The sequence below is a fragment of the Antrostomus carolinensis genome, unplaced genomic scaffold, assembly GCF_000700745.2.
Source record: "Antrostomus carolinensis isolate BGI_N321 unplaced genomic scaffold, ASM70074v2 scaffold9231, whole genome shotgun sequence".
NCBI lineage: Eukaryota > Metazoa > Chordata > Aves > Caprimulgiformes > Caprimulgidae > Antrostomus > Antrostomus carolinensis.
In genome coordinates, this window is record NW_010294791.1 from 54,705 (window position 1) to 66,706 (window position 12,002).

Here is a 12,002-nt window from a genome sequence, read left to right on the forward strand (position 1 = left end):
ACCAGTGGCTGACAGAACTTGACTGTTAGTCTGCTGTGCAAAGCAAATACACCTTTAACCATTGCTTAACTTACACCTACAGAACCTACTTATTCATTTACTACAACATTGTTAAATTGCACGAAAGTATGTCATGGCATTTCAATGGATTTTCATTCTCCTTCCAGAACATTCCCTGCAGTTAGTCACATCTCGCTTTGCTGCCAGCGTGTCATACTTGGCTAATTTCACAGGAATGAAGAAAATCTCATACAAATTGTAATTGCCTCTTCTTTCTCTTCTTACTGCACAAGGGATGATGTGAATTACAAAAGGCATTCCAACAGCCAAACAGTCTGAATACAGAAGAATGTTTAATCTCAACCTCACTGAGTGTTCTTCCTGCAAAAAGGTGTTTTCAGAGGAGTCACTCTAGAGCACACAGACACAGTTGCTCTGCTGCTCATAACTGTAGGGATTACAGAGAACCCTTGTAAACATTCACACAAAAGCCCATGAAGTATCTGTGAATGCATACTGATAAACCTAACTTGTGGAGCTTTATTTATCTGTTTTCAATGGAACACTACAAAGAACAGTTGTTGACCTGCTTGATATCTTCTGCTTATGCTGGATAAGGGAGTGGAGCATCTCCCTTATGAGGACAGGCTGAAGGAGCTGGGTCTCTTTAGCTTGGAGAAGAGGAGACTGAGGGGGGACCTCATTATTGTTTATAAATATGTTAAGGGTGAATGTCAGGAGGATGGAGCCAGGCTCTTCTCAGTGATGCCCAATGGTAGGACAAGGAGCAATGGGTGTGAGCTGGAACACAGGAGGTTCTGCTTAAATTTCAGAAGGAACTTCTTTACAGTGAGAGTGGCAGAGCACTGGAACAGGCTGCCCAGGGAGGTTGTGGAGTCTCCTTCTCTGGAGACATTCAAAACCCGCCTGGACGCCTTCCTGTGTGATCTCATTTAGGTTCCTGCTCCGGCAGGGGGATTGGACTAGATGATCTTTCGAGGTCCCTTCCAATCCCTAACATTCTGTGATTCTGTGATTAACCAACTATATTGATTAATCAAGATTCTTCAGGATTCCTAAAATCATCCAGTATAATTTGTTTAATTTAGATAAGTTATTGTCACATAGTTGAAACAGAAGTGAAGAGTTATGTTTCATTTTATTCTTACCAGTAATGCATATGAAGCACAGACACTATGAAATCCGTAATAGAAAGCTGCAAATTGTTTGTAGATTGATTTGTTGAGAAGAAAATCAACATAGAGCTGTACATATTCTAAAAAAGATAAAAACATTTTATTTTGTTACATCATAATAATTTTAAATAATCATTTGTTGTACTCTCTCAAATTGTACTGAATTAAGAAAACTGAATGCATTTAATTTCAGATACTATTAAATTGGTAAGTATACCAGAAAGGACTACAGTAATTTCATTTTCACACTTTGTTAAAGAAAACCTAGGCTTATAAGAAGGAATAAAAGGACAAAGTTAAATCTGCCAAATATGTGTAGTTAATACGTATTGAAGTACCTTTCCTATTCTGATTTGTGACTGGAATTTTATCTCCATTTGGCTTTAAGTTGTAAGATTTTATAACACCAAATTCTTCCTGAAAAACCTGGAGAAAAAGAGAAGTCAAGGTCAGTACTGGAAAATACATTAATACACTCACAAATTACAAAGCTTGTATTTATTATTTCACATATTTTCCCTGTCTTTCTCTTTAGCACATGCTGTAATTCTGAGGGTTGTGAGGTTTTTAAAAGTTAAATATTACAATTTTCAACAAATTGCTCAAGAAATTGGTATTCAAAGTAGAAAAATTGACCCTGTTACACAGTGGCATATCAAACTGACCTGCAGGCTCTGGGGCGACAGAGTTTCTCATACAAAAGAACAATTTAGGAGCATCAAATACAATTAAGAAGCTATTTGTTCCACTGTAGCTCACCTAGGAACTCAAAAGTACCCGCTTTACAAAATTTCTCATATGGTCTGACAATAATGTAATTCAAAGCTGAGGAAAAAAGGGTCAATACTAGTCCAAAACACATCCATAAACCAGCATGAAATTTTACTAACTAGTATGTATTCTAAAACAATGAACAAATGAAAAAGGCTTTCTTGAAAGAAGTAGCAGTCAGACATACAGGTCAGGCAAAACTATCATAAATTGAACAAGCTATTGTTCAAGTGAGATTTCCTGGACAAAGCACATAAAATAACCAGAGTAAACTTTGATGAGCATCAGGGTTAGACAGAAAAGGGATTGTTTTGCAGCCAGATGAATTCCACAAACCAGGTCACTGATTGCAAGGTGATGGTGTCAGAACAAGCAAAGAGCTGGAAATGCATCAGCAGCTGGCCACACAGCCCTGGCAGTCAGTACCCAGACCCATCTCCACTGTCAGGGGACAACAGCTTAAATAACGGAGCCAGCCTCTGTATGCCCTGAGCCCCCAGGACCAGACTGGCTCTGGAAGTTTTCATGCCCATGCAGTTACATTCCATAAGATCAGTAAGCACACAGTAGTAGTCCACTCCACTGCAGACACATTGGTAAAAATTACTGAATGAGTTTGAGAATCACTTATAATTCTGTATTTAACGACCTGAAATGTTGAGTAAAAATCCTCTTCGACATTGCCTTCATAGGACAGAAGTTCACTTAGTCCATGGGCCAGTTCCTACAATATGAGTAAAAACCCTTTATTGAATCTACAAAACTAAGTGACATATTTTGCAAGGACGTTCTAGAATCTTTATATAGAAAGTATCTTGGAAAAAGCTGTATATTCTAAATGCATATACGAAGAAAAACTCACTGCTTAATTAATATGTGTGTATATATTTATTTATTTTTATTTCAGTATAAACTGTTACATTTTTATTTTTACTACAAAAAATGCATCTAGAATGCTCATATCAGATTTCCGTATTCTAACTTCAAGTAAATCAACAATATTTCTGCTGTGCTAGAAAACATGAATAATTTCTGTTTTCAACAGAAAGTAAGACTTTATCAGCCTGTGCTTAAAAAAAATAAAATCTGTTTTCAAACAGTTTATAATTCAAGCATTAAATAAAAATAAACCAGGTTTTAAATCAGTAATTTAGCCTCTTAAAAAACCATAATACTTACGGGCATAATCTGAAACAGGTCTTCTAATGTGACATCACAGATGCCTATAAGTGTGTTATGATCGCAGGGAACAATGGGAGGACTCAATAGTTTCTTGTAACAGCAAGGTGGGAAACGAATATCCAAGGTGATGCTATTATATACAGCAAGTCCCATAAGCTTTACGTGTCAAATGTTAAGGGCAAACCCCACACATCCTTATTACAGTTAATATTTTAATTAACTTGGAAAAATATTTTAGAACTTTACTTTATATTCTTATACATGCTAAACAAACAGAAGGAATGGAATTTTTTTTTTTGTACTGACAATTTTAAATGCAGCTTTGTACTACAATTAAGTAGTAGTTAAAATGTTCAAATGCTGTACATTGACAGAACACTTGAGAACCTTCATCATAATATTCTATATAAGCATTTCTAGAATAAATTTTTCCAAAGTATTGTTATGAAAAAATTTTTTAATGAGAACTGTATTTTTAATCAAAAAGTTCTAGAGAGCTCAATATAGCAATTTTTCTTCTAAATAAGCCTAAAAGCATAAAGACAAACCTGCACTGGCACTGCAACTCATCAGCTAGTACACTGAAGTGTATCTGGTGAAACAATTTAAAATTATACCAAAAATTAGAAAAATCCAGTTCACAACTGAGTTTCTCACTAGTATAAAATAGTTCAGCTGGAAGGGACCTACAATGAGATCATCTAGTCCAGCTGCAATCAGTAAAACAGGAACATCATAATCTCATCTTAGTGGATTTATAAGCATATTTCATTAATCATTTGTCTGAAGACTTTGTAAGTAAGCACAAAAGAAAACTTGGAAAGTAAACTTATGCTCAAAATAGCACGACTTCCATTCAGTGAAAAAAAAAAACCCAACACCTAAATACTGATTGACGAGGACTTAAATGAAATATTAATGCATATAGGCTCATTTATGTTTACTGAATGAAACTCAGAGGTGTAAGTACCTAAAGAAATTACAACTTACACACAAAAAAGTTGCATGCATAATCTTAATTCTAGTATTTTCTGACTAAAATGTACCACGTACCCACATACCACCATTTTCTTCCTGTTTTTAGTTCACATTTATATACAAAAAAGTTGCATGCATAATCTTAATTCCAGTATTTTCTGACTAAAATGTACCACGTACCACCATTTTCTTCCTGTTTTTAGTTCACTTGCTTGAATGACATTCTTTTCTACATTTAAAATGGAACACACTCGTATATACAACTTCTGAATGAGCTTTAATCAATGCCTTATGTCATCCCCACACCAACTCATTAAATGCCTGTTCATTTAGCACTGTCTACCAGCCATAAAAGGATACAGCTCCAACCAATCGGAATTCAGAATAGTTATCACACTTGAAGCTGCTTTGCTTGAATGACATTCTTTTCTACATTTAAAATGGAACACACTCGTATATACAACTTCTGAATGAGCTTTAATCAATGCCTTATGTCATCCCCACACCAACTCATTAAATGCCTGTTCATTTAGCACTGTCTACCAGCCATAAAAGGATACAGCTCCAACCAATCGGAATTCAGAATAGTTATCACACTTGAAGCTGCTGAAGGTGAACATGCCTGCAGAACAGGAACGGTGGCCTTTACAAAGCCTGAGCTTCAATTAAAAGTCGTACAAAGCCCCACCTTTCTGACATCAGTGCCCTTAAAAGCGCTCCTAGGAGTGCCCAGGTCAACACGCTTCTTCTCAGCCCCATCTTCCCACCCACAGCAGGGGCCTGCGGGTGCTTGGGCAAGGACCACCAAGGGCAGTGCCAAGCCCAAAGCAGGGCCTAAGCCTACGAGCACTCTTGGGTGCTGGTGCAACATGTTCTTCAGTGCCTCTAATCATGGATATTCTGCACTATCTATGTACAATCTCTTTGTTCACCGTACTTCATCATCTGTACAGCCAGAAACATTAACTGTCTAACCAAAAATTTTCTTACTGCAATGTAAACCCATTTGTTCTTCCTTTTCTGGGTCAACAGCAGATGACAATCTTTAAAAATGCTGGGATTAATCCCATGATACAAATACTAGACAAGCTAGATCCTACCGAAATCATGACTATAGACTAGTTCAACTCCTATTTGCACCAGATACAGATTGTTTTGTTTTAAAGAGTAATAGAAAGTAAAAACCTATGTAATGAAACCACAAAACACCTTTAAGATGCCTAGAAAGTTTTGCTCAGAGAAGCAAGACACTTACACTCTAGTTAAGTGCGTACTAACAGTGAAATTAACTTCAGCAATGCAGAAGTAAATTGGATAAAATGTGATGACTGGATTTAATTTGCTGGGATTGAATGGGCTGACAGTTTATTATTGTTTCCACAGTCAGCGTACAAACCAAAGCACTGAATAGTTCTAAGGACATCTTGTATGCAGTAGTTCACCACATTTGTGTTTGAAGATGAGGATGTGGGACAAATAAGATTTAAATGAAAAATCAAACTCCTTTGGATTAAAAAAGGAATAAAAATCCAATTGATGTCTCAGGGACATCTAGTTCTTCTGAAAAATTATAGGCAAAACTATGCCTCATTCTTCCTCCTTCTGTCCTGTACAATCCAAATTTATCTTTTGAACTTTAGCTCAAAAAGGTGCTCAACAGAAAGGTTTAGACAGTGCCTTTACCAGAAGCAACAGAACTGTTGCATGTAAGGCAGAGCAAGATTCACATACTGAAAGATGGCAGCGATGCTGGAATACGTCTCAAATCCTATTTATTAATCACCTGCACCAAGATGAAGATAGCATTGTAACACACCTAGGAGGGCAGACAACTGAGTTAATTTGGAGTTCTTTAATTTCAGAGGTTAAATCTGCAATATCAGCTAACCTGGGAAGGGTAACACCAGTGATGTTTTTCTGTTTTTCCTTCCAAGCTTCTGACATCCATTGTTTGCAAGGTAAACATCAAAGACAGCAAACTATACAGTCCCTTTCCAAGGGACAAGAACACTTCTGAACTCCTCCCACACTTGGCTGATAGTCAATCAATGAAAGGATTTACACTTTAAAGTGAGGAAGCCTGCCAGAGCTGGTGAAAAAATTACTCTCAAATGTTTCCAAACTCATCAGTTACCAAGCTCTGCTGACAACACATTTTTGCTAACAAAACTGTCAAACTTACAGGACACTTTCTCCAGGATAAATTGTTTCCTATTAAGGTTGTTATCACCAGAAGTCATCTTTCCACACAGACTCCTTTTTACTAGAAAAAGGGCTGTAGGCAAATAACAATTTCTGCAGACTTGAGGACATATTTATCACTTAAAACTCTGGACCTTTAGAAGGAGACTTAAAAGGCTGAATCCTGATTTTAATTCTAAATCTTTCCATTGATCAGAGATTTGTTCACCCTCTAATTTTGCCATACCACTGAAGCAAAATATGCTTGAACCTCCTTGTAAAAAGCCAAGATCTTCAAAGCTCTTCAAGTACTTTTTCGTCCCTTCCATCTTCATCTATGCCAAAATTATTTCTCATCTATATGCAATTGTAACTTGCTGCTTTTGTTTTCACATCAGTTAGTAACTAGTCTGCCTAATACTGGATCAGTGAAGAATTCTTATCTATCACAGAATCACAGAATGGTAGGGGTTGGAAGGGACCTCCGGAGATCATCTAGTCCAACCCCCCTGCCAAAGCAGGTTCACCAACAGCAAGTTGCACAGGAAAATCACTTTTTACTGTAAGAGTGTTTATGAGGACTCACCATAATCTGGGTGAAAAATCTGGCGAATCAGAAGAAGAAACCATTCTTTTGTCAGGCCACCCATATCAAGACCAGCTTCCCCTACAAATGTGACTTTCAACTTCTTTTTCAGATCTGCCCTCTTCCTTGCTAGCTATTGCAAAATAGGTAAAGAAGAAGAAAAAGGAGATTTAACATACCTCTAGCCATGGTGAATGCATCTCTATCTCTACTACTCTTGCTTTGTTTAAATTATATAACATGCATCATGTCCTACTAATAGGTCAAAACTATATTAAAACAATGATCATGACTACTTGACATCATCAACTCCCCTGCACATGGTGCCACTCTCTAGGCTCGAAAAGAAGTTAGGTAGTATGCAAACAGACTTTTAATAAGCTACTAGATACAATGAATTTAGTCTGCCTGGAATACTTTGGACCTATGTCATTTTTTATCTACATAGAAGACATTCTGCCAGGAAGAAATGATAGATAAAAAAATAGACATCTTTGGAGATATTTAGAAAAAAGCTAAAACTTTCAATATCTGGACACCGTTCTGCTCAGCATAAGATACCTGCCACTAAGCATCAGCTGTTTTGTAAAACTGTTTTTTAGACAATGGTAACAAGCTCTTTTCATTCCTTTGTCCTAAGAGACAGCATTTCATCCGTGCATGCAAAAGATCTGCAAAGAATTAGATTACAGCCTGTCACAGTTAGCAGTGATCTTTCCTATCAAGTCCCTATACAATTTTTCTTTAAATCATTAATTACTGGCCAGCTCCAGAGAAAGTGTTTAAACCAGTCAGGAAGATGCATGTGCTAAAATAATTTCTATGTTGTTAGCTGTTCAAGAAAATTCCTGTTGCACAAATTTTATAACTATAGGTATTTGTATTATTTGACACAAACTATTTATTAGCTATAATTTTCCTTTGTAAATTAATATTTTAAATTTGAAATACAAATAAGACATCTTTCCCCCACGTTCCATTCTACACACTTTTGAGAATACGGATAATATAATACATTCTTATTCATCCCTGAGATGGGCAGACGAAAACACCACAAATAAATAGGAGAATATTCTGTCTATCAGAAATCTTGAAGTTGCTCTTGGTTATTTCAGCGTGCTAAGAAACCCCCTACAGTACCTGAGAGAAAGCAGTATTACCACTCATATTTCTTCTATCTTAGGATAGAAAGGCAAAATAGACAGGCTTTAATCTAGGATAAAAAAGTCTACACTTATGTTTTCTGAACATGAGTAATCAGAATTTATTTGGTCTTTTTTTCACCACTTGGACTTATTTTTCAATACCATCAGGCTGTTTTTATGCTTGAATAAGAGTAGAGAACTAGATTTCATTAAATAATGTTAATCAGCAAGGTTCAGTGGATACTGAAGAATTGCCTACTTTATTGGACACATCTGTTTAATTTTTTGGAAAATGAAAAATTACATTCAAGAATGTAATAAATTAGTTAAAATCAAGATAAGAACTTAAGAAAAGAAAGCCTAAAATAATTCTTATAGGATAGATATGTTAGTGAAGGAAAAAAAAAAAATATTCCAAGAATCAGAACAGAACAAACTCATTAGTGATTAGTCACTTACCATTCATACTCCTATCATCAAGCCAAGTCCTACATAACCTGATAATTATGCACTGTATTCTTAAGACAAAAATTGCAAACACAAATAAATACCACGTGGCAGGCAAACTTGTATATTCATTATGGGCTTAGTTATGGAGCAGTATGAGGACAGAAAATAAAGTTCAGAATGTCTAACCTGATCTAATCTGCAGCACTGCTGTTGTGACAGTAATTCAGTTCTTTTTATTTAGTATTATACAGTTATATTCCAAATCTATTAGAACAAAAAGATTTAAATATGATTTATCAAACTGAAATTTAAGTGCAATAGCTATTCTGCAGCAACACACCATTTAATTACACTTTTTGTTACCTCATCAAGTGAATCACTAACAAGGTGCGTCCTCCTCACTTTCACATTTAGGAACAACATATTCATATCAGGTTTCTGTCTGCGAGAGACTTTATCCACAAGGCTTTGCTATTTGAATGAAGAAGAAAGATCTTCAGTATCTTCATTTAAAAAAAAAAAACAACAAAGTGCCACACTTGTTAAATGAAAGAAGTCCTTAGTATCTTGCAGTAAAGACACTACCCTGATATGACAGCTGCTTCAGTATCTTCTAAGAGATGGAGAAGAATTTTTTATTTTTTTTTTCCTACTGCAGATAGCATTTACACCATATTTGAACTAACTTACCGGGGTGTTCAGTAAGAATGTGGCAATTGTGCAGCAACCTTTTGAACTCCACAAATAGTTAAAAACACATCCATAAGGATCGGGAGACAGGCTTGTGCTTTACTTAGCTATTCATAAGACACATTCAGCAAGACAGGAACGGATAGGTGGTGGTGCTGCCACATTGAGCATTGAGGAAACCAGTATCACCTAGCACCTGAAGAAAATTACCACTGAAGGAGGCAGACAATGCCTCTTTCAAAACAGAAGAGGCCGCCCAGAAGCAGTACATCTTCTGTGACTTATGAAAATACAGTTGCATCTTGGTCTTCCGGAACAACATAACTTCACAGAATAAAATAGGAAACAGTCCAAAATTCTCATGGAATTTTTCTTCCCTAATTATCTTGTTAATTTAACATGCTAGCACATTATGCTGGTTTCTCAAAAAAGAAAAAAAAAAAATTACTGTAACTCTTTCTCCACAACACTGGTATTTATAAGCATCTTGAAACTAAGCATGTTAAAATTAAAAAAAAAAAAAAAAAAAAGGAGAGACATTTGTAGACTAGCAATAGTAAAATGGCTCAAGTTCTTTTTCAGGGTAGTCTGAAATACTAGAAATTATGAAGAAAGGCTGTATGTAATATCAATTCAACAAAAACTTATAACATACCAATGGATGAGGCACAATCACTTATCACTAAATGACTTACCCGTGCAATACTTATCATTTGTTGTTCTGAGTCCCTTTGAATAATAAGTTTTTTTGCTGCTATAGAAATAATAAATGGGTATTGGCAGAAAGAAAACCTAACAACAAGAGAAAAGATGAAAAAAATATTTCCTTTTTAGCATCTAGCATATTATTTTATTTTTAAGAATACCATATTGAATCTTTGTATTACCATTCAGTAACTACCTTCCTTCCACTGATGGTAATTTGCAAACAGCTGCTGCTTTTTTTTGTTGTATACATAGATGTCAATTCAGCAGAACAAACTGTAATTTCCAAATACTACTAGAAATTGTAATTAGTACTCATATTTATCCTCAACAAAGCTCTTTATTGTTTATCATTATCGACAGATACAATAAAAACCAGTCATCTTCAGCTTTAAATGCTACATTTTAATTGCTACACTGAATTAGAGAAAACGGTAATATCTTCCTATTAAATACAAGAAAAACAGCTATCTGTGCAGCATTCTAGGTAAAGAGTAGAAATATTTCTGGTTCGGCTTTTTTGCTGCAGAATTGATTTTCAAAGGAACTGATTTCCCACAGGTCCTTCAGATTTAACCCAGGGTTACAAGTGTTTAGGACTTCTAAACTATCAGATCACAGCCACATTCCACTGCAATCAAGTAATACAAATAATTCTGAAAAAATTCAGAAATCATCAAGGTAAAAGGTTTTTTTGTTACCAGTTATTTTGGTAAGTTTTTTGTTGATTTAGCTCAGGCGTCACCTAGCAGAAGTTCACATTGAAATACACATAGCTTCAGACTCTATGTGTGCACCCAGACTGCATGTGCACCCTCATGAATCCTGCCTGTGGGAAGCACTGGGTTCTAATGTCTTTAGGAAAGAAAGGAAAATTAGGAAAAATATTCTCTCTTGGTCTCCTGGAAATTCTAATTCAAAATTTGGAGTTTACCAAGGAGTGTTGAATTATGTATTTTGAAATATTTAATATGGGGGGGTAAACCAGGACTTGCTCCTACTTGGCCTTCTTACTTCGAAGCATATAGTCATGATTGCAATTTTTTTGTTCATGTGTGTGTTGGTTTGTTTTTTGGTTTTTTTTTGTTTTTTTTTTTTTCCCAGTAGAACAACAGAGTTAAAAGATGTAAATTGGAAAAAGTGCAGTTGTAAAAAAGTAAAAGAATTAAATTTACTTTAAGAATAATACAACTAGTCTGCATTTCAGCTCCTCCAGAAATTATGTATAAAGCAACCTTTGTTTTTACATATATTGAATTCCCAGTGTCCCAGCTAACTGAAAAGAACTGGAGCAGGTGGAAATCTCTCAGCCCTTTCATAAGTTCGGATGTGGGTGCCAAAACAGCCAGATGGTGCCAATAAAAAAGAAAAAAAAAATTGAAGCTCAGCAGTATTCAGATTCCAATGCTTTGACTGAGACTATGCAAAGCTTACTGTACATTTATTGTTATCACTTGTCTTTTTTGTTGTTGTTATTTTGTTGTGCTTGTTTGTTGTTTTTTTTTTTCCTTCCTTCTCAGGCAGGATACCAGATATCAGACAGAGGTCTAGCCTAAAATACCTGCTTTGGTGGAGCAAATTATATTCTCCAAGATTTCCTCAAGTGCTGCTACAGACAAGGAAAGTTGCACATGCAGTAGACAAAAAGCTACATTTGGAAGGCTGATATCTTAAATTAGCTTACTGAAAGCTCTTGAAATGTGGGGAAATTTTAATTGATCTTGTGATTCAAGCTGTAAAGACTGAGTGATACAGAATGGTATGCTGAAAAATACAGCTATACAAAATAACATTTTTGTTAAGAAAACGTTAATAAGATTTTAAACTTTAGCAGAAAGATGAAATGCCTGTTTCTTTAGATGTTTCTAAATCATACTGCTGGCTGCCTCTTACAAGTAGAGAAATAACTTTGCAAGCCTTGAGTCTGTAAAGATTTAACTTGTGTGTTTGTTTTCACGTAACAGAAATAGTACAACTGATTTTACTGGAACAAATATGATCACAGTCACATATATACAGGTAACTAGATAAATTTTCAGTATTAAGTGGTAAGTAAGCACACAACACCGCTTTCTATGAATGTACTGGAGGTTAAAATATGTTTGCAGTAAGATACAA

General features: G+C 35.5%; 1 protein-coding gene across 1 annotated transcript in view; it reads right to left on the reverse strand.

The window, feature by feature from the left end:
- The window catches only part of HECTD2 (HECT domain E3 ubiquitin protein ligase 2), a gene marked incomplete at its 5' end in the record, with an annotated part of 36,703 nt that overhangs the window by 4,029 nt on the left and 20,672 nt on the right, over nt 1-12,002 (reverse strand). Inside the window, 8 exons of the mRNA XM_010177755.2 lie at nt 1,170-1,276; nt 1,535-1,622; nt 2,617-2,691; nt 3,147-3,305; nt 4,688-4,749; nt 6,895-7,027; nt 8,853-8,960; nt 9,875-9,971. Of these exons, the coding sequence (XP_010176057.2) occupies nt 1,170-1,276; nt 1,535-1,622; nt 2,617-2,691; nt 3,147-3,305; nt 4,688-4,749; nt 6,895-7,027; nt 8,853-8,960; nt 9,875-9,971 (829 nt within the window). The remainder of the gene's footprint in view (nt 1-1,169; nt 1,277-1,534; nt 1,623-2,616; nt 2,692-3,146; nt 3,306-4,687; nt 4,750-6,894; nt 7,028-8,852; nt 8,961-9,874; nt 9,972-12,002) is intronic.